Source organism: Pocillopora damicornis, chromosome 2 (assembly GCF_964200805.1).
Source record: "Pocillopora damicornis chromosome 2, jaPocDami1.2, whole genome shotgun sequence".
Lineage (NCBI taxonomy): Eukaryota > Metazoa > Cnidaria > Anthozoa > Scleractinia > Pocilloporidae > Pocillopora > Pocillopora damicornis.
This window is the reverse complement of record NC_142671.1, coordinates 10270647-10293246: the sequence shown is the minus strand read 5'-3', so window position 1 is coordinate 10293246 and position 22600 is coordinate 10270647. Positions and strand designations below refer to the sequence as shown.

Here is a 22600-nt window from a genome sequence, read left to right as displayed (position 1 = left end):
AGTAAAAACTCATTGTGACTATGTACCAGTATTTACCTTTTTCGACCATGGATTTATGTGCTCATAGACAGCTGTATTCATCAAAACAGCTGCAAACATCTAACTGGTGTAACACAATGAAAACAAAGGCTGCAAAGTCTGATTGCATTTCTTGCTCCGAGGCACACAGTCCATAGCAAATTTTAGGACTACTTATTGGCCCTGCTTCACACTTTTTTTTTTTTTTTTTTTACATTTTTTTTATTTTCACTTAAAGCACAAATACTAGAGTAATACAAACAAACACAAAGTTATTTACACTAACGCTTACACTTACGCTTCACACTTACCTTTTTCGCATTAGATACACTTTTCTCGTTCTGAACTCGGTCTTCCTGCTTGACTGTTGGGTAGCACCGAGTCTCACTCTACTAAAGCCTTGTAGATGCGAAGCGATCTGAGGAACATGATCCATCGTCCGCAGTCTACGAATCCGTTCCAAACATACTATGTCTAGAGCATAGATACGAGGCGCTAGGTCACGTGGTTAATTTTTTTTGGCGGCCAGAACTAGCCATCCTGTAGGTTGAGTCTATCGACAATATTAATTTGCCTTGTGGTTAGATGTTTTGCGTCCAAGATGACTATTGAATCATAAAAATGAGAAATTACCTTCTTCAAGAACGGCCGATAAGCCCTTTACCGCTTTTTGTTGGCTGGAAATAAAGGTGACTTAAGCACAATATGAGGAAACTAATTTAAAACCTTGATCTACACAATTTGAAAAATAACCTGCAGGTTGTGTTTGCCTTGAGTGTTACCTCGAGAATGGAAGAGTTTCAACTATCTATCCGCGCTCCGACTGACAAAGAACCGCCTGAAGGTGAGTTTTCCCTCAAAGATGGTTGTGCTCTCTATCTAGACAAATACTCGATTGTTACTAACTAGTGTACGAGGTGATTTTGATCGATGGCCAAAACCACTGAACAGTTGAAACAGTCACACGCTTCACTTTATTAAAGATTTACATTCTTTGCTAATCTTTTTCAGTAATTCCCTTACTCAAGCATCTTAATATTTATCGTTGTAGGGGACCTTACTTTGACAAATTTCACTGCATTCCAAAATTCAGATCAGGTTATAATTTGTTCTGCTGAACACGTTTCTGATGCAGACACGGTAAGTTTTGTATCTAGGATTCAAACTTTGTTAACGATGTAACTTAGAATATTTAACTTAATTAAAACGATTTTTAAACGATAAAGCGCGATTTCCTACACAGCTCAACATATCATAACCGAATTTCCCGCCAGCAATGTGAGTTAAACTCTGATGAAAATGAAAAAGAAAGAAATGACGTTAAAAAAGAGGAAAAGGTTTATTATTTTGTTTACGGCGATATTTTAATTTCTTTGATCTTCTCTGTTACAGTAACAAGTTATAATAAAATTGCTTCAATGTCACATCTAGGAGAAAAAATGAATCTTGTTTTTCACTATTGCTATCTTTAGAGTCTCGCAGGTGCTGGATTTTTATTCCCTGCCAATCAGTCAAGTCAAGGGGTCTCAGGTACAATGTCTTGTCAATAGAAATATATTGGTGTGTGTGTGTGTTTATGTGCAAGCTTATGAGGGCCACTGGTTTATCAGTTTGTTCACTGTTATGTGTTTTACTCTATAAATAAAATATATTATTATTTTAACTATTATTGTTATTATTATTATTATTATTATTATTAAAAGTTTACTTACATAGCCTTGCAAAAAGAAACCAATTAAAGTAACTAAAAATTATGTGAAGGCCTTAACAGATTTTATCCTTTCTCACTGATTATTTCAAAGATCACAGTGTACCTTGTAGTAAGTCAGTTTTGACTTTATCAATGCCGTCACCCATGGCTGCTCTAGTTCCAGTGACAAACAGTGACATACCAGTGCAACAGTTACAGGAGCAAACTTTGTCACCAAAATCTGGATTCTTCTCAAACAAGGAAGAACTGGATAACAATGATGTCATTTCTGCTGAATACCAGCTCTTAAATTATAACAGTGAAGAGGAAAGGGGTAATGATTGTTCCTTCACATTGAACCAAGAAAATTTTAGCACTGCAGTGATTGATGATGAATCTTGCGATGACAGCTTTATGCAAACCATGAATGATTCTGCTCATGCTTTCAATGAACAATACAGAGTGAAAAGAGATGTGAGAGAGACTTTCCCTAATGTTCCAGCAGAAGCTTTTTCTCCAGAGGCATTCTTATCATCTATCCCAATGTTTTGCAAAATCAGCCAAAAGAGACCAGCTACAATATGTCCTAAACTCAACACCAATGACACTTCCAGTTACTGTGAATATGGAGATGCAGATCAATGCTATTCCTCACCAAGTGCTGGAGTGGTTATACCCAACAAAATCTTACACTCTGCTTTCTTTATGCCTGGGAACAGTCAAGGTGTTCCTATTGCACCCAAACCATGTCCTAATGAAAAAGTTTCCTGTTATGTGCTGGTGGTTCCAGCTCCACTGTATTATGAAAATTGTGCCCCACTCAAATGCCTTCAGACGCAGCAAGAACAACATGAAGAAGATGTTGACTTTGTACCATCCAAAACTCATATGGTAGTAACAGAACGTACAATTGCACCTGAAGGTATTAAAAAAAGTCCTATAAAATTGGTTTTATTACTTCATTTAATTGATGTTTTCTTTCATTTCATGTCACCTTTTAGCTTAAATTTAACCTTTGTCAGCTTAAAATTCACCCTCAGGCCCTTTTTTTACTCTGGGTTTTTTTTAGCCTTCCATGTTCTTGTTGTATGGACTGTTTTCATGTGTTGTCATTGTTGTTGTTGTTGTTGTTTTTTAAAAACCATAGAAACATTTCCTTATAAAAACTGGCTAAATTACATCTCAAAAGCGAGACTTGAGGGGGGAATTAGCCATTTTGAAGTAAATAAGTTAAAAGGCTCCAATTGCTTGATGGTAGAGAACTTTTCCTTCTTCATTTTTATGTGAATTGCCTATTTTTCCTGAAAGAAAATTAAACTTGTTATTATACACTGCAATTTTTCCTCACCTTTTACATGAATTCAGTCTCTTTATGTTCTTTCTGTCTTTTAGGATGTTTTGATGATTGTTTTAAGCCAATTAGTGTTGTAATGTTTACATTTCAATATAGTCCCATTGTTTCGATCAGTCTATCACAAACATGAATAGGTCATGCCCTAGGAGGGTGGTATGTATTTCCATAAAATGAAACCAAAAGGTAACAGTCTAAAAAACTTCCTTGTACCTTTAGGGTTTTGTTTAGGAGTTTATGTGCTATGAAATGATAAAATTAGATTAACAAATAAATTTTGTAACCGTTCTTGTAAGGAGGCACCACCATACAGAATACAGAGTTTGAGCATCATTCAATGCAGTGGAACCCACACCCTCTAAAGCCAGCCAGAACAGCCTTACCTTCAACTATCCTGCGAGTGTCACCAAGCCCTCATGAAGGCAGTACATCCTCTCCCATAATCACCGTCTCAACTACATCCACTCCAATCCAACCATTACAAGGCAGAAAGCAACAGTATGTTATTTCTCAAGGAAACGACAGACACTCCAAGGGGTTGTCAACGTACAAGGACAGTTTGACAACTCCCACAGGAGAAGAAAATCACCAACCTATTTATCTGCAAGGTACAGAAAGATGGTGTGAGTTTTCTTCACCGAAGAAACACCTAAACCCTATCTTTTCTTAGTCGTTTTTCTACTTCTAAGTTATGGAAAGTACCATTACATGGGTAAAGCATCTATTGTGTTTTAAAAAAAAATTATTTTAGGTCTACCGCCTCAAGGTTTCAGAAGACTATTGAAGAGTAAAGAAGGCTCTGGCTCAGAAAGAACCTCAAAGGTGATTTACCTTAAATATTTATGAAAAACTAACACTATCCTGGAGATAGTTGCACAAATTAGTTATCTACAATCAGGCCCTGGTTCGAATTAAATTTTACAAGCTAATTGTTGTGTGTTTCTAGAGGTCACTGGCGCCACGGTTCTCTGAAGTTTCAACTTCACCTGGTCAAGAGGCAACAGTTCCACAAATGGAGAAGTCCCCACTAACCTGCATAAAGATCAAAGCACCTTATGAGATGAACGTTCCTCAGACTGTAAGAACGGTGAAGATTTTGTTCTTATTGGGCAACGAAGTATTTGATGTTTGTGAGTTTTGCATGCTGACATTTCCGCCTGATCTACAGAAGAGAGCACATCTTTTTGAAGCATTTAATTTCTTATAGAGCCTTTCGATCGTATATCGTGAAACCAAAAGCAAAGTAACCACAACAGCCATTAAAAGTCAAGGAAAGAAACATGTGTCACGAGAAGGCAAAGACAACTGATATGTACGTTCAAAGTGCGTTAAGCATGACAAAAATCGGGTAATCACGTCAGAAATTAAGTTCAAATTTGCATCCGCTCGGTTTGTACGAGAAAGACTTTCTTTCGTCCTGTCACATGCTTAGGACAAAGAAAAAATTGTGTGTTGTCATGAGGAATAACGAAGCTCAGACCCTCGGATAGTATGCTCTGATGCTCTACCAGTCTGGATAACTGGTCAGGTCGCTCTAAGTCTTCTCGCCCGAAACTGGAGTTAAGTCGCCTGAAATCACGAGTCATGTCGCTCATTTTTCGTCATATGTTAAAACAGGTTTCGGAACATACGACTTCGTGCGAGATGACTGTAAACCTACCACTGAGCTAAGCCATTGCTAGGTTCGTATCTAACACGTGTCCTTCATACGGCTAAGATCAGCAGTCTCGAAAGCGTCGTGCGTGCAATAAGAACAAAAAAGAAGGTAAATTTTGAGCTTGGTGAAGAAATAGAAATTGTCACGGGCGTGGAAAGGAAGGGAGTTTTCGATTCTAAACTAATTACAGCATATATGTGGGAAAGCAGACATACTGCAATCTTGAATCACTTTACATCACCGATGAGATATTTTCAGGAATTGGCAGAAATTTTGTAGTGTACATCGGGTAACTGTGGCCATAGTTAGTAGAGGAGGTCTCCTCTACTAACTATGCTGTGGCGGAACATTGTTACGCCTCTATCAATGAGAAAGTGATAACATTTACTTGAGTTTATGCTTTTTCTTTTGCAGAATCAAGACAGCAGCCTTCAAATAACGAGGGACCTGGATACCCGTTTAACATCTGCAGAGGAGATAGACCTCCAGACAACTGGTAGGTGACGTGATGATTCCACTGAACCTTTCTTTCCTCATCCCGTTGCAAGCTGTTACCTCCCCAAATTCTACCAAATGTCATTTATCAACCCTTTTTAATTGACCAATTTTAATTAATCCCTTTTAAGTGTTATATTTGAAGAATGCATTATAAACATCGATTCCAAGGGCTGTTGTTTTCTTTGCGCCCCATCTGATTTAAGGTTTACTTGAGGTCTGTTCCAGATCACCCTGACCTTGCTTTTTGTCTGCATGTATGCTTGGTTAACCTCAATTTTTTTTATCTCACTATATACTTGCTTATATACCTAACGAAATGCTAACAATAAACGGTTCCACTTGGTCTAGCTTTCTTACGCATAGTTAAATTAAGGAAATTGTTTGTATCTATAGTCAGTATAGTATCGGAATGCAGGGATAATCCAGAAAGTGAGCCTTCTTTAGACTGCAATGTTACCGAAAGTGTTGAAATTATAGCAACACCAACCACGACGGGTAAACGCGGAGAAGATAAAGAAAAGAAAAAGATCAGAGACAGGTTTGTTGCTATTTACTTATGTATAGTAGCGAGGAAAGAACTTCTTTCGAATTATGTAGTTCCCTATTAAACTCTGCATAGGCGAGTTGTAATGGTGCTGAGTTTATACTTTGGTCTTAACCGGCTGAAGTCCTGCTGACGCCGGCCGATCGTCGAGTTGAACCTAGGTTCACCCGATGTCGTGGTAGTAGCGTAGTGGCGTAACAGTTAAGGCGCTGGTCTGACCTGACTGAGTCGCTGCGTTGTGTTCTTGGGTAAGCCACTATATTCTCACAGTAAAGTAGTCCTTGTTGTTTTATGGCTTTACGTTATGTGGACCGGGATAAGTTCTGGCGCCTTGCTTAGCTCAGGGTGCAGACTTCACCTTGTGTATTCATTTAGTCTGCAAACTTCCCTTTGAAATATTAAACCAGTCTACTATTCAACCGTCAAGTAGTTCTATCGTGTTGATTATTTTGGCACTGAAAAGCCACTCTTGCAGAGTGGCCATTTAATTTATTTTTATGATATGTTTGTTGTCTCACAGACGGTATGATGCTGAGCTGAAGAAAGCGTTTCATCATCTGAGACAAGTAGTGCCGTGTGTTCAGCGGAATTCCACTCGAGTAAGTTTTCTGATCGTTTTTGCTTCAAGCAGTTCCTCGCATGTTTTTTACCGTTGTGTTAGCTGGTTTGCTGTGTCCGTAGTTATGAAGTGGGGGAAACACCTGCGGATAATTCTGCTCTGTCTGCCAATCAAAGCTTACTCAAATTCGTTTGTCTTTCATATCATTAGTAATTTATCTGTACCATAGGGGCAGATTTTACAAGAAACCATCAAGTACATCGGAATCCTTGAGAAGAAAGTTACAGGTAAAGCCGACTCATCTCATATACTTGGAGCTTGGGAAATGCTTTGTTGGACACTTCACAACTAATAATGAATCATTGTCATTTAGATGAAGGGCTGTGGTCAACTTTGCAGTCACTAGAAGCTCAACGGAATGCTCAATTACAAGGCTTTCCTGAAGAAACCTCAACAGTTGAAGAAGAACAAGGAATCACGATAGACAATTTGCTGTCGCCCGTGAGCCACGATGTTCCTGATATTTGTAACAACTTGGTCTTAAGAGCTCTAACAGAGGAAGAAAGTTGTGAAAATTCCCAAGAAGAAACAGCAACGGTGCTGACCTCACCTTTAATTTTAATCTCACCGATTTCGTTACCGACAGAAGAGCGTTCATGCTCCTTTGTTAGTCCTGAAGAAGCTGTATCCGTTGATTCTGTGGATACCTACGAAGAGGGTATAACAGTGGCGGGGTTACCCCTATCGGTTCCATTACAACATATCCAATTTTTGACAGTGGATCAAAGCGACGAGACTTCTGTATTAGCCCCTCAGTTACCAGAGCAGCCCTCATCCCAAGAGCCTCGTACTAGATTGATTCCTGTGGTAGAAGTCCCTGCCTTCACTAATGACAGTGTCTTCTCAGGGAAGTCTCACGAGGTGCAGAAGTCCCCGCAGCAAGACTCGTTCCTGAGTGCCGTGACTACAATAAGCCAGGAAAGTTTGAGTGATCTTGGTGTCACCCTGTCACCGCTTCTTTCTCCTCTGGGAATTTTATTCTCTCCTGAAGGGGATCGTCGGCAGGACCCTACCAATGTGGTTGTGGTGGAGAGTACGGAAGACACCGAGGCGATTTCGAGCTCAAGTACAGATCCTGCTTCCAACGACGTAATGTCAAGCATTTGCTCGGACATGACTTCCATAGCAGCTTCTGTAGAAGTTACTACAGCACAGATGAGCAAAAGAACTCTGCAAAATAGCAAGACAAGGAAAAGTCCCAGGTCGAGTTCTATACAGATTGTACCGTCCTTATCGCCTCAGTTAGTAGATGAATCAAAACGTGGCATTTCTCGATTTAATGACAGGCGTGTGCTGCAGGATCGAAGTAATTTTGACGAAGCAAATTCACCTTTGATTGGAAATGGAAGGGGACGCCGGAGAAAGCTGAAAGACCGCTCTCCTGATCTGGCCTTTGTCGATCATACTGACGAGAACTTCTGCTTCGCGACGGACCAAAGCTGCACACCACCCAGTAGGGTGTCAGGTGTCTTACTCACTGGCAAGAAGAAGACACCAAGTTCCCGTGGGAGAGTAGCAGCGAAGAGGGGGCGGCGTATGTAGCAGTTATCAACTGGTTTTTTTCACACGTTTTCGTCAAGCAAATGTTTTGAAATGGTATGAATTAGGCACGTTTTACAGACGTCTCTGAAAGGTTACAGAATATTTCTTTTATGCCATGTTTCCAAAATATAAGAGGGGGCAGGGCGATCGTGCACAGATTTGTAGGATCATTTCTAAACTTGTTCGTTCGAACCAGTGCCAGTGTTGCTCGGAGTAATGTTATTAATCATTCTAATAAATGCCACTTTTCAAACTTTTCCCGTTATCTTACGTACATCATAACAGCGGCATGATCGGTAGGAAACACCATAAAATGTGTCACTTTGAGTACACGTGCATGCATCATTTATTCACGTTCCTGCGTGACTCGGTCAAGTAAAATCGCGCCAATGTGAGCACAGCACGATATTCCAAACACATTTGGAGGTAATAACATTTTAATGTCATTATCTGCCTGTTAACGGGAAGTCAGCTTGCGAAGACTGGTCATTCAATTCTTTCAAACTAAGGTATGATGTTCACATCCATAGATAGGCTTTTTCTACTGAGCCTAAGCTGTACTAGAGTTACCTGGTAACCATGACTGGAGTCAACTTCGTTATTTATCTCCCAAAAGCAGACGAGACTAGTTTGTAGATGACTCTTTATTCCTCACATTCACAACAATCGTTAACAATAGCCTTCGCTGTGCAATGCATCTAGTTCTCGATTGTTTTCCACCATGCAAAATTGCTGCACATATCCAGAATGATAACGGATACAATTTTCAATTTACTTGAACCCCCATGCAATCAGTGCTGTTAAAATATGGAAGGTAGCACCGAGATCTCCGCAGTCTTAGTCTAAGATCACTCTCAATTTTTTCTTTGAGGGAATATGTCTTAAGTGGAAATATGCTAACCTGCATTGATGTGTTTATGCTAGGTATTGCAACATGTAAGAGTTCAGGAATTATGGAAATTTTTGCGGGGCTTAGGCCCGTTTTAGAAGCCAAACTTTATTCACGGGTAAAGCTAAATTCAAATGTAAGCTGTCAAAAATCATCGAACTCATTGAGCCAATACCGACTCAGTTCCAGAATTTTCAGCGTGGCCGTTCGGCGCCTGAATCAAAGCCGTTACTGAGCTGCGCCGAAGTCAAAATTCCCGGCCGAACCGTTCCCAAGTTGATTCAGATACCGAACTTTTCATTCGAGGTCTTAAGCCGGTTTGGCTCTGAAAAGTTCGGCGTATGAAATGGGCCTTAGATGCGCTTACAAATTAAAATACTTAAATTAAATCTTATTTCACACTACATAGCATCTTAGTGGACATAATTTAGTTTCAGGTACGCTGAACTTATGAAGAACGTGTATGTCCCGTTGCATATGAAATGAATGAAATATTCACTCCTTGATGCTTCTAATAAAATGAAAACTACAGTGGAGATAATCTCGCCGCACATGGTACAAATAAACCATCGTATATTTAATTAATACTTATCACAAATAGTATATAACCTGTGCCAATAAGTTACTGTAACACCATATACACGACTGGACTATTTACAGTCTTTACATATTATGCCGTCCAAGATGAAACACCGTCCAACACGTTCGTGAAAACGACCGTGTCATTCTGTCTTCCCGTACAAAAGAGTACTTCGCTTATAGTTATCCCAGACGGAACAATATTAAAACTTCAATCTGACTGCATAACAGTTATTTTACAAGAAGATAAATACATAAGGGTCTTTCAGTTACAATGAAACCGTAAGAAAACTATAGAGAATCCGAAAAGATTACAAGGGCATTATACGGCAATAAAAAAGGTACGAGACAGCTATAGTAGGCTCGATCACCAGTCGCTATTCAGGAAGTAAGCCGGCTCTCACCCCAAAGTCACCCTTAGGAGGATCGAATACTGGACTCGAGAAAACGGCAGAAATCGAGCCTACGGATACTGCATCAAAAAAAATTAGCCTTGAAATTTTCAAGTTCATCATTTGTGATCTGAGTTAACCTATTTCCGTTCCAAGATTTATCCCTTCCATTCCTAACATATTAATACTTTCTTCTGTTATTCCCTAACTTAAGAGGAAGTTTTGCATGCTGCACTAAAAGTTCCAAAAAACCTGACGCAGTGAATTAAAAAAAAAAAATAAAATAAAACAAAATAACACAGCAACATGACAAGTTAGTGAATGGATCGTTATGGTTACTTTTTCCTTGATTACCCGTTATAGTAGCAAATGCCAGAAGTTCAAATGCAAATAAACTATCAAAGCTTCAGAACATCTGACTGAAATATAAAGGGTAAAATTAAATTAAGAAGAGCAATATAATCACCTTATTTGTCATAACAATTGGGACTTGGCACTATATAAACAGAGGTTTTACATTAAAGGATCACTTGCAGGTTCAGATGTGGTGGAGCTATCATGCCCTTCGCCGCCATTACCACTAGGATGCTTGGCTGCTTCATACAACTGGTGTAGCTTGGATTTTTCTTTCCTTTCGACTTCCAAACGACTGCGGTAAGCTTCCGCTTCTTTCTGCGCGTGCTCCAGCTCTGAGCGATACTTGTCGCTGTCTCGTTGTAACGCGTGCACTTTTCCTTCCAACTCCTTTCTGACCTTGTCCTCCTCTACTTGTCTCTGTTCCAACAGTTTACGAAGGTCTTCTTGTACTTGCAGAAGAAGCTGAGGGGAGATGAGTTGCTGCTGCGATTGCTGCTGGACATCAGCTGTTGGTTGAACAGGGGCCTGGCAACAGAACAGGTAATCAACGATCATGGTTAGACCTTCAGATTTTAAGCCAAATTATTAGGTAAGTATTACAGCTGAGCTTTCCTCCAAATCATATAGAAAAACAACAGGAATAGCTGACGTTTAAAAAGACACCCAAAAAACCAAACAAACTAAAGTAAAGTCTTTCAGGCATTTATTACATGCAATAACCGCGGATGAGAGGAAGTGCAGAGTGACCTGGCCAAGGCTCCAGTCCAGTGCACTTATACTCAAACCCGTTGTTTCTCCCTCAACCGTGTTCCCAGTGCTTTTTAATTTTAATTACCTGGCCTAACTGAGCCACATAATTTTGGGGTAGTAAGGTCCTTTGAGGAACCGATTGAGCCAGTAGCTGTTGCGCAATATTTTGTTGCTGGTGCTGTGTCCCTGTTGTTTGTTGCTGTTGTCGCTGTTGTTGTGTGTGTTGAGGCACCTGTGTCACTTGACTGCCGATTTGTAATTGGCTGTCTGCAAGAAAAACAAAGCACAATTAACTTTCTTCATCGCAAAGAATACTCAAGGTGGACGAGGGACATAAGCGTCGTTGCAGAACGCCTTCTAAAATTTCATCAACACTCTCAGAACCACACAAGAATGATTTTCACAGCAACCTTTAAAGATATTTAAACGCGACGTTTGAGCCTTTAACCGTAGATCACTTACTTGCTAAAAGTTGAGTCAATGGTACTGTCAGCGGTAACGTTCCATGCCCAACATTTTGCATTAAATGCGCCAAGTTTATCTGATCCTGTGGCAGCTGTAATTGGACAACCGGAGCCTGAGGTGCGGTTGAGCCAGCAGCTTGTTCCTGTTGAGTGTGTGCAACGGTATCAGGTTGTATAGAGACCGGGTTCTGCTGTGACTGAGTTGCTACAGTTGCTGTTTGCTGAAATTGAAGAAGGAAGTGGGACTGTCATATGTCAGTTTCTCTTTGCAATGTTTGTGCCTTAAAACACTGATAGGATGAGGAGGGTAAATACCTGTGAGGTGTCGTGTGTGGCCACTTGTTGCACAAGCTGTACTTGCTGTAAGGCAAAGCTGGGGTCTGTCACAAGCTGAGGCTGAACATGCTGCAAACCAGCTGGAACCTGAAGTGTTATGAACACCTCCTGTGTGCCGGGAATGTTTTGTGTGCTCATGTCCTCCGCTTGTTTTGATTCACCGGTATCTTGGTGAAGCTGAGTTTGCGCCACTTCCTATCGATTGAGAGAACAAAGCTCAATTTAATAAAATGTAAAATCATAACCACAATGGGAGGAGGAAGGGGCAAAATTGCAAGACCACTGGAAATGCGCAACATTCTTGGAAGTCACAAGAATTTTACATTTTACAAAATGCGACGCATTTTACAAACTTCTGAAAATGTGACCTCCAAACACGCAATGTGTGTCTTTCTACGAACTAATCCCCCTACTTCTTCTACCTCTTGGGCTAAAATGTATCACAGGCCAGACCCTGGTTGTTTGAATCAACTGAACAAATCGTTATCCGGATAAAGACATCACAATCCAGTTTTTTTTTTAATCTGCAGGACGGTGATATAACCTACAAATAGCAATTGACTATCCACCGGTAAAATAGAGCGCTCCTTGCCACACAGTGCACTATTTAACAGCATCGCTTTCATGTACTGGTTCTGCAAACATGTACCATAAACACCCACCTGAGACTGGCTCTGATTTTTTAACAACTCTGCTGCTTGATTTTGGTCGACTTTTACTTGAGCTAAGAAGCAAAAAAAATTTAATATAGACGATCATCTCAAAAGTGAATACACTTAATGAAATGCATTTGAACTTTGAACCCCTTTGAGAGGAGAAACCAAAATCTGAGTCATGAAAATATAGGCTTTTAGATTGTTTCACAGATTCTCCTTGTCACGACCACAGTAATGCTTGAAGAAAAGTACGGAGAATATCATTACTGATGTTAGGGTATAAAGAGTCAAGGAGCTAAGTCGCGGTGTTTGCGTCATAAGATACTCAATTTGCAATGTGTTTTAGAACTTTCCCAGCTTTACCATCCCAGGGTTGTAGATAAGAGCCGGCAGCCGGCGAAGTACGCCGGCTTCTCTGCAAGGTTTCGCCGGCTACTTTCGTTGCTTCGAGAGCCCATACAGAGATGATGTTTATCAGGTTTAAACTTAGGCTCAATAAAAATAGAAATTTGCCCTGCCAATCTTTTCTGAAACATAAAAAGACTTCTGACTCAAGCTTAGTTTATAAACGTTCAGATGGGGACTGTCTTCTTGACAAATCTTGCTGCGGTGGCAGGAAAGTACGAACGATATGACGTTTTGTCCGCCATATTTGATTTCCAGATCCACAACCGTTTACCTTTAAAAAAGCTCCGGATACTTAAAAACCTTAAGGAAAATCCTTCCATTCTCATTCTTCTTTGTTTTTTTAATCCCATTTTGACGATTTCTTATCCGTCTTAACTTATCGCGCATTTCAATTTGGTATCTTAATCCAAAATCTGATTGGTTGAGCAAGTAGAGCAAGTCGTTTGACCACTCACCAAGCAAAGGGAAGCTGAAGAAAACAACTCCGGATTACTTTCGAAACTCAGGGGAAAATTTCCCTATATTTCGTAAATTCCCTTCTGTCGAAAGAAATACAGCATGTCGTAGAAAACGAGTTAAGATGGCGACACAACTAAATTAAGGAAAGCCACCTATGCAACTCACCAATTCCATCCTTATTAGCTGATGCATTCAGCTCCAACACAACTGAGGGCTGAACTCCTTGCATTGGGGCAAGCATTTGGCTCAGAGCAAGCTGTGTCTGCAGTTGTGTCTGACCTGACCCACCAGGAATTTGGAAGGGGGCCATGATGGATTGAGGTAGAATAGCTTGTGCAGATGTATTGTGGGACTGTGAACTTGCATTGCCAAGTGTTATGGTTTTCACCATTGAATCCGCACCTGCTATGGAGGCACCCGAACTAGCACTGCTTGTTGATAAAGGTCCATGCACATCCCCAGCAGTTGTCACAGATGCCCCACCTTGTTGAATAGACACGCCTGCTGCACTGGAGAAGAAGGGTGCACCACTCTGAACCAGGGGCATCAGCTGCGCTCCAGTTGATGAAACCTGCTGAGGGGTCATCATGGGCATAGTGAAAGACAACGGCAGAGGAGATGTTTGTGCTGGTGATGATAAAGATGACAAAGCAGAGAGTGCTGCAAGAGGCGAAGGCATTGGGAAGAGACTTGATGGTGTCAACGGGGTGGCGAAGGTTGGTGTTGTTGGTGGGAGGGTGAGGGGTGTAATGCCAAGGGGTTTGCCAGCCACAGCTGTTACTTGCTGTGGTGGTGTCGTTGAAGTCGCAGATGTACTGTGGCTTAAGGTGGCAGTGGCAAGTGTGGCCAGTGTATCAAGTACACTAGAGTCTTGCGGTTTAGAGGTATTAGAGGTGCTTTTGCCATCCGACATAACTACTGAAAGTAAAAAGAACAGCTCATGATATGATACCACTGAACACATGCCGCATGAAATGCACAAAAACATCGCACTTAACAAGAGTATCAAAGGAAAAAAATGTCCAAACTCAAAATCTAACATTCTAAGGAAGAGAACTATGCTAACGGTCACTTTGGTCTGAACAAGGCCTACAACTACATTATGATTCTGCAATTACATCATGCTATAACTGTTCATTGTGTTTCACTTGCTAAATTTGCTTAGAATGCTAAACCTGGATGAATATTGGAAGGTGACTGAAAAAAAAGCCCCAATAGTAGAAAGAGGGCAAACTTGTGTAGTTCTTAACAGAGGCACTATATCTCTTTTAAATTTTTTCGCTGTGTCCATCTGACTTAAAAACAAAAACAATCCTACAAAGCTCTAATTGCAAACCAACTAGCTGAACATAATGACAAAAAAGACTAAACTGCATCATACTGTACTAACCATGATAGCAATAAACCGCTTACCTGTTGACATTTGGCCTTCACCTTCACTCTCTGATTTTGCTTTTACTATGGCTGCAGCTGACACCAAAGAGGCAATGGAGTTTTCAGTTGGACTACGTAGAGATGGAGAACCTAGTGTTTATCACAGAAAAAGAATTAAAATTGGATAATACAATTTGAAATGAGTGGTCCTTGAATGCACAACCTGGATCTCGGCTTTTCCTCACTGGCCACACTCCATATGCCAATAGAAAACAAAATAAAGTATTCTTATCTTTAGACTTAACCCTTTAACTCCCGTTAGTGACGAAGGCAGAATTTCTCCTGACTCTATCTATACAACATCAGGCAGACAAGTGATGAGAATAAAGGAAAATATCAATTATGGGAGTACAAATTGATCTGATACCAGATTCTCCAAACTACTATAATGAGAATCATTAGACAGACAGTGAGGAGAATTACTGATGAGATCTTGGGAGTTAAAGGGTTAACTGTTATCATAAAAACTAAAAGCATCAAATACCTGCATTGGGGAAGTGAGGAGGAGCTGACACTCTTCTTCCACCACCCACAGCAGACTTTGGGGATGTTCCTGGAGTTGTTGCCTTTCTTCTGGCTTTGTTTCCATTTTCTGTGATGAAGTTTTGCAATGGAAATCAATATCAAGTCAAAGGCACCTGTCTGTTTGACAGCACATTAAAAAGATTGGGGGAGAGAATGTAAAAATATTTTTGCTCCACTTCCGCAGGAACAAGTAAGCTACCAATACTATGCAAAAACTTTGGAAATGATACAAGATGGGAGACCTGAGGTGCTATACAATGTTGTTCTTTCATGGCATGGTACAGATGTATGTGTAATTACTAAGTACCTGTGGGTCCCTCAGGACCAGTCCAAGATCCAGCTGTCATTGGAAACTTTTTTGTCCTTTGTCTTTTCTTCATTGAGTTCAATGTGAGGTTATTGCGATCAGCTATAAAATAATCCAAATTGGAAAATAGATGCAGGTATATAAGTCAAAGGCACCTGTATATACATTGTGTTACTCATCGGTGAAAGATCAGGAGATGTGACCTGAAATGAATGCACTAGCCCACTCTTGCTGCAAATCTTTTATGGAGTCTTGAGTCTTATTTACAGTTTTATTGTTTAAATTTTTTTTTCTTCTAGATTTGCCTTACAGCACAATAAAACCCTTAAAATGGTAGCTCTATATGCTTTCATTAAAATCAACTTTAACTATGAGTTCTAGTTTAAAGCTAACCACTTTTTAACCAACAGTTCCCAGGAATGAAATTAAGGGATCCTCGCAGCTAAGAACACTACTGAAACTAGTAGTTGTAAATAGGACCTGAAAAAAATTCAGGCCCGTACGGGATTTGAACCCATGACCTCTGCAATACCGGGGTCCTATTTACAACTACTAGTTTCAGTAGTGTTCTTAGCTGCGAGGATCCCTTAATTTCATCTCTCCACCGCAGTGCAAATATGTGAATTTTCATATATCTAAAATCTTTAGTTCCCAGGAAATCAGACACTTTTTTTTTTTATCATGGAGTTAGTCAACAAAGATTCATGATTTCACACTCTCAAGTAAGATACTTGTACCTACAGAACCTTTAACCCTTTACACCCAAACATCAGCATGCATATTCTTCATACTGTTCTCTACACATTTCCTATTTGTGCTGGCAAGGAGAATTTGTATAACAATCAAGAGTTTCTTCAGTTGATTATCATTTCCTTTATTCTCGTGACCTTAATGTTTGACTCAGGGGTGATATTGAAAGGAGAAATTAGATGCTGGTCACTCTCAGGGATTAAAGGGTTAAATAACACAAGGTGCTTCCAATCACTGAAAGTCATTTTAAGGAAATTTAAATTGCTCAACCTTACCTTGCCTCTTAAGAGTTTTTGGCAATGACAAATCCTGATCCTAGTAAGGTGAAATCATACTTACTTAAAAGAGCTAATACCAAGAAAAATTATGATTGTTCGTGAAGAGAAAAACAAGTCAATAATTTCTATATTTAATATAAAATTTTTGACTTGCTTTTCCTATAGCATATAAGTAATATCATTAAATATTACCACTGGCTAACTTTGTTAGCATGCAATGATAATGCTTGGGATTACAAGCTCCTTACAAATGCACACTGTCCATATAATTTTGTGACAAAAATGAGGCATTCTCCTAGCAATGGATCACAAGGATTGAGTTTTCAGCCCTTCAAGGCGTAAAAACATGTATGTTCCATCCTCCAGACACATGCAGATCAGTGCATGCTGGTAACCTGAAAGCTTGCTGATACTCTGACAGTAAGATCAACCAACTCATGCATGTGAATATAACTCATGTAAAGACATGAAAAAATATGAGAAGTGCAATTTTTCATTATAAATTTTGCTTTTCATTTGTAGTAAATGATAAATTGCCCTCCTAAAGCTGATCAAAATTTCTTAGCAACTAACCTGATCTGAGGATAAAGCCTGTAACACTTCGCTATAGCCTTTAGCTCTGGCGATGTCAACTGAAGTCTTGCCAAACTGAATAAGATGATAGGATACCAAATGAATATATGGTGTAAGGAATCCACCACAGATGCAAGAAATACAGGTACATGCCCCTACACCAAAGGTTTAACTAAGGTGTGAAATCTTATGCTAAGTACATTTGCTGCACAAAGTAAGTTGGGTAACTACAACTATACCCCTCTTTCAACTGTAAATTTTCAAGATCTGGGATTTCATGGTGATAACTAATTTTTTTAATTGCACCTTGTTTTTACATAACAGTGTTTGAGAAACAAGGCAAACAAAACTTTTCTCCACATGAAAAAACTTTACACCCACAGCTAAGCATGATTTAAAATAATAATTGTGACAATTTATAATTTGTGTATATTTAAGAGACTATTTAATGTATAACAATCATACATCTCACAGCTATGTATACTAACTGTGGAATCATTTTAGTCAAACAAAATATGATAAGAATCTTGATAACTGCCCATTGAGTTTAGCCAAATAATTTTTTCAGGATTAATGTTTTTGTGACTAGGTTTTTGAAAGATTATTAGGGGGAAGAGCCAGATCGACATCAAGTGGATTAAGAGGTATGGAAGGGTTAACCGATGTTTAGGATTAAATCAGTAGAAATCATTTCTTACTTGTTTGTTTTCATATTCTAGCTTTTTCTTTTAAGCATTGAGCTTAATCAATGCAGATGAGGAGGGAATAAACATAGTGAAACATGTTTGATGAACAGTAAAAATAGCCACAAACATTTTGATTTAAAAACAAATAAACAATAACTATGTTGACAAACATCACCAAGAATTAAGTTACCTTGCTCTTTATATCAATCTTGGCTCCTGCTCTAAGCAGAATTTTGACAATCTCAACATGATTATGTTCACAGGCCCAATGAAGAGGTGTCATGTTTAACTAGAGTAATAATAAAAAAAATACTGTAAATATAATCAAACGACAACTGTGTACTGCAAAAGCAATTATCTAAAAACCAACTTGCCTCCTTTTTCCAATAATTAACCCTTTAAGTCCCAGAAGAGATTAACATAAAACCTCTCCGTACAATATCCATACATTCTTCAGAAAACAGATAATGAGAATATTCAAACTTATCAGGTAGAAGCTGCTATCTTTAGGAAATGTGTAGCAGCTACAGGGGAGAATTAATAATCACATCTTGGGAGTTAAAGGGTTAAATTTAAGTCATAACGCTTACACGTAATACAAAGTAATTCAGTTGTCACAATAAAGCACTTTCCTGACCTAAATTTGTAGAGTACCAATACTGTTGTGATCTGATTTAGTGTCCTTGTTCCAATTAGTGCCCTCTCTCAATTAAGTGCCCCCTTAAGAGTTTCTTTTGTTGTGAGGTGCCCCTATTCTAAGAAACGCCCCTACTGTGTAAGCACCCTCATTCCAGTAAACGCCCCTATTCTAATACGCGTCCCCATTCTGTCTCAGTGGTCATAGCACTGCTTGAGCACAAGGTACATTCCCTAACATTACTATGCAAATATTCATTGTATATCAGTTAAATTTACAGTTTCTGTTATTGCTCATTTTCAGATAAACATAAAAACTGTTTCCCAGATTCTGCTCTTTCTCAAAGAAGAAATGTGCACTCTGTCCCTTTTAAGAGCCTACCTTGAGGTATCAGAAGTACATGTAAATAAGCACCCTGGGTGCTTAACTAAATCATTATGGTACACACACTGTAAGTGGAAGTTTACATTTTCCACAATTAATCAAATTTCCAAACCAGTTGGTAATAATTATTTACATTTTTATAACACAATATTTTGAATCAGAGTAATTAATCAAAATCAAATTGGTCTGAGGAATTTGAACCTCAAAAAATTCAAACAAGGTACACTGTAACATCAAAATCCTTTAAAAACCACATTAACTTACCATATCAGTATTGTTTGCACAGGCCCCAGAAGAAATGAGAAGATCAACTACTTGTTTGTGACCATGTTGAGCTGCCATATGTAGGGGTGTTCTGTCAACCTGAAAAATAACATTTAACTTAAGTGATATAATCACATAAAATACAGTTACCTAAAAATTTACTTATATTGACCTTGCAGACATTAATTATGTTTCATGTACATGTATCTCTACATCTCCTTGTTGAGAAATCATAAAATTTATACCTTTGTTCGAGCGTCTCTGCTGACCCCTGCCCGCAGTAATGCTTCTGCTGTCTGGCTATGACCATGCTGTGCTGCTAAGTGTAATGGGGATGTTCCAAGCTGACAAGAAAAAACAACTTGTCAGCCACAATTTAGCCTTATTATTTATAAGGCTGTTTAACTGGGCTATTAGTAGTAAGGAAAATTTTCATAAGCTTGCTTAATTAAGGCTTTGACTGTGCACTCATGTATTGAAGGGTGAAAGTATTTTATATTGGCAACAGAGAAAAATCTCTATGGAAAAGGAAAAGCTTAAAAAGATGCAAAACTCCAAAGAAAGGAAGGGTTTTATTGAAAGGATTTCTATCTAGATTGTCGCTCTGTACAATTTTAAAGTACAGGACAGGTGTACTTACATCCTCCTTGTAAAGTTGAACCTCCTCTACAGCACTATATTCTCTGAAGTATAAGTGAAAGCTGGCGAAAACATTTAACTTTCAATTTTCCTACATCCATAAAGTACTAAGATTAGAATCTTTTATCAAAACCTTACCCAGTCTGTTGTAAAAGGAGCTCCAGATGCCATGAGTACACTAACTTCATCTGCATGTCCTTTACGAGATGCTTCAAGCAACCGCTTTCCCAGGTCTACTAATGAGGACTTTTCCTTCTCTTTCATAATGATCAATATATTCTGTAGATGAAAGGGAAACCTACATTTAAAGATTGAAATGCATGGTATTCTCTACAAAAAAAAATCTCATCAATACAGGTATAAAGCCTTTTACAGCATAACATCAGTATGCATAATCTCTTAACTGTTCTCTAAACATTTCCTTAGATGCTGACAAAGAGAATTTGTTTAACAATCAAGAGCTTCTTTAGTTGGTGATTATTTCCATCAATTTTTAGGCCTTAATATGCAATTCAGGGGTGATAATGTTAAGGGAAATTAGATGCTAGCGGGTCACTCTTAAGGGTCACAGGGTTAATAAATTAAAGCTACTAAAATCATTCAGGATTTGAATGTAACTAAGGTGAGTGTACACTGATTGATTTGTATATAATACATCTCTGAGTACACATGGATAATATACATGTAAAACACACTGTTGTGGTATGAAGACAATTTTACAATGTCTGTCAAAACATGCTTTTACATGCATTTGATGCTTCTGTTGAATCAAATTTGATAAGTCTCATCGAACATTGAATGTGTACATACTATAAGGAGAAATATACCTTACACTGTAATTATAACTGAGGGTTATTTCATAAATTACCAGGAGTGTCCTGCGTGGCAAATACGAACATTTTTACAGGAAATTTTTGAGTTTCCCATGACTCTCAATGGAGGAAGCCGACTCTTCCTTGCTATTTGTGTTTCCAATCGTTCCACTATTTTAATGACTCAAGAATGGAGGTTTGAAGAACACAATTCTTTTAATTTTCACACGATTTCTTAAAAGTGAGAGTCAAATTGATGCAGTGAAATTCTCCACAACAATTTCCCAAGATAAATGAAAACCAAGCATGACTTAAACGTAAAAAATTTACTATGATTTTACACTCACTTCATGTAAAGTAAGTTTCAAGATTGCAAATTGTAAAAAAGACAACATATGGTACAAGTACATATTAGCATGTTCACTAACTTCTGAGTGTTTCAGGTATAATTTTGGAGCAAGAAAAGCAACGATCAGTGAATGTTACACCTAGCAAAAGTAGGCCAAAAAACATGCTCATAATCAAAAAAATTATTGACAGTCCAATATTTATCCTATCCTAAAGTACACATATGTGTATACAAAGTTTACATGGTCGACATGCATACATGTTAAAACCTGGAGTTTTTCTGTAGCAAGTTGATCTAGAATACAATATTTCATCATCACGGAAGAAACAATTTAATCACCCTGATTCGCTGATGTAAGAAGAATGCTGAGTGTCACAATATTAGCAAAAATTCGAAACGATCGCGAAAGGCCTGCTACGCGTAAATCTTGATTGTCCGGAAGTCAATTCCGCCATCTTGATTCCGCAGGTTGAACACACAGCACACATCAACGCAAAACAAAACTTTACACCTGAGTTAATATATAAACAATATATGTCTCTGAAGTGAGTAGAAAGCTTTAGAAAAATAATTTTAATTACGTTAAGTTACTTGGTTGTTGAGACCATGCCAGCTTGAAATCATTGAGACGAAATTTGAAATCGAAGACGACCGATCGTGTAAATACACAACTTGACATGTACATGATTTTAACAAACCATGTGCATAATACCACAGAAATGGACTAAAAAATATCAAAGTCACTAAGAATAAATATCAATCTTAAGGTTTAAATATACAAGTGTAGGGCTTATGGAATGGGGCTGGAAAAATTGAGAAACACACGCCATCCAACCGCTCACATCCGGAGTATCTAATTTATGCAAAATACAAACGCGTCTACATAACATACAAACTACCGGTTCAGGAAACTTCAATTTAAAGGATGAACTCGCAAAATTGCTCCCTTAAAAATAATTGAGCAGGTATTCAAATTACTTAGCTTTCGAAATTACACAGTTTAAAGCGGAGAAGTAAATCAAAACATGGCTCGTAACCCATACAAACATCCAGCACTCAGAAGGAAAAGAACAACACGGAAGCGAGAATTTTCCTTACAACTTATGCTCGGCAGCCCTGGAAATCGCGACAAAATCTTACTTACCCTGGTGAACGTGTTCCGCAATTTGATCCCTTAAGTGATCGTCTGTCTCCTGGAAAAAAGTATCCTTGAAAAAGTTAAGCCATCACAAATATTCAGGCTGCAAGAAGGCCGGAAACAAGCAGCGGAAGCACATGGTTGGTTCTCGTCGATCGTTTAGAACTTCCTTTGCATTTGGACGCCGTTGTTGTTTGACCACGTGATCTACTAGTAGAAGGAAAGTACTTTTCTGATCAAAGACATATAGATGAAACGTATTTCATTTACCTTAGCATCCCTGAATAAAAACCATTTACATTTAGTGTGATTCCTGAAAATATATTTTGATTCTAATATATCACAATTGAAAGTATCTGAAGATTTAATATTTATTCAAGGTCAAAAGCTTTGTGATCAAGTATAAATTTCTCCCTAATAAAAATTATTGAGCTTACGCGAAGTTCCCGTATGTAGAAACCCTTCCCGCCAGAACTTCACTTGCTTGCTCTTGTTTGTTAGAAAGTGTTCATAGAAAGCCTCCAAAATCTCAGTTATAGCTTCGAAAACGCTTGCTTTAGCAATTATTTCTTAGATTCCCGACTTCAATCGTTAAGAAATCACATTAGGGCAGTA

At 38.7% G+C, this 22600-nt stretch overlaps 2 protein-coding genes across 3 annotated transcripts; one reads left to right on the top strand and one right to left on the bottom strand.

Moving 5' to 3' along the window:
* The first annotated feature begins 544 nt into the window (after positions 1 to 544).
* LOC113670823 (uncharacterized) lies at positions 545 to 8175 on the top strand. The gene is made up of 12 exons (XM_027187011.2): positions 545 to 862; positions 1070 to 1158; positions 1491 to 1548; positions 1821 to 2630; positions 3356 to 3667; positions 3811 to 3881; positions 4006 to 4137; positions 5131 to 5212; positions 5608 to 5752; positions 6279 to 6357; positions 6547 to 6604; positions 6691 to 8175. The coding sequence occupies exons 1-12, from the start codon at positions 808 to 810 to the stop codon at positions 7917 to 7919; spliced, it is 3120 nt and encodes a 1039-aa protein (XP_027042812.2). The 5' UTR covers positions 545 to 807; the 3' UTR covers positions 7920 to 8175.
* Positions 8176 to 8545: 370 nt separating this feature from the next.
* LOC113670803 (uncharacterized) lies at positions 8546 to 22171 on the bottom strand. 2 transcript variants are annotated; one of them, XM_027186998.2, is made up of 16 exons: positions 21992 to 22171; positions 19825 to 19965; positions 19293 to 19391; positions 19048 to 19146; positions 17953 to 18051; positions 17077 to 17151; positions 16501 to 16540; positions 15476 to 15577; positions 15128 to 15235; positions 14623 to 14733; positions 13375 to 14127; positions 12349 to 12410; positions 11666 to 11881; positions 11349 to 11571; positions 10972 to 11153; positions 8546 to 10661 (listed from the first exon to the last, which is right to left on the bottom strand). In XM_027186998.2, the coding sequence occupies exons 2-16, from the start codon at positions 19948 to 19950 to the stop codon at positions 10293 to 10295; spliced, it is 2664 nt and encodes an 887-aa protein (XP_027042799.2). In that variant the 5' UTR covers positions 19951 to 19965; positions 21992 to 22171; the 3' UTR covers positions 8546 to 10292. The 2 variants fall into 2 exon arrangements, with proteins under 2 accessions (XP_027042799.2, XP_027042800.2); XM_027186999.2 differs by having other exon boundaries at positions 13375 to 14124.
* Between the last annotated feature and the right edge of the window lie 429 nt (positions 22172 to 22600).

Coding starts and splice junctions, on each gene's coding strand:
- LOC113670803 (XM_027186998.2), bottom strand. CDS start 19,950: ATGAAAGAGAAGGAAAAGTCCTCATTAGTAGACCTGGGAAAGCGGTTG. Junction 16,541..17,076: donor AGGCTTTATCCTCAGATCAG/GTTAGTTGCTAA, acceptor TCACCTTACTAG/GATCAGGATTTGTCATTGCC. Junction 11,154..11,348: donor ATTGACTCAACTTTTAGCAA/GTAAGTGATCTA, acceptor TTTTTCTTGCAG/ACAGCCAATTACAAATCGGC.
- LOC113670823 (XM_027187011.2), top strand. CDS start 808: ATGGAAGAGTTTCAACTATCTATCCGCGCTCCGACTGACAAAGAACCG. Junction 863..1,069: donor TGACAAAGAACCGCCTGAAG/GTGAGTTTTCCC, acceptor TTATCGTTGTAG/GGGACCTTACTTTGACAAAT. Junction 1,159..1,490: donor ACGTTTCTGATGCAGACACG/GTAAGTTTTGTA, acceptor TGCTATCTTTAG/AGTCTCGCAGGTGCTGGATT.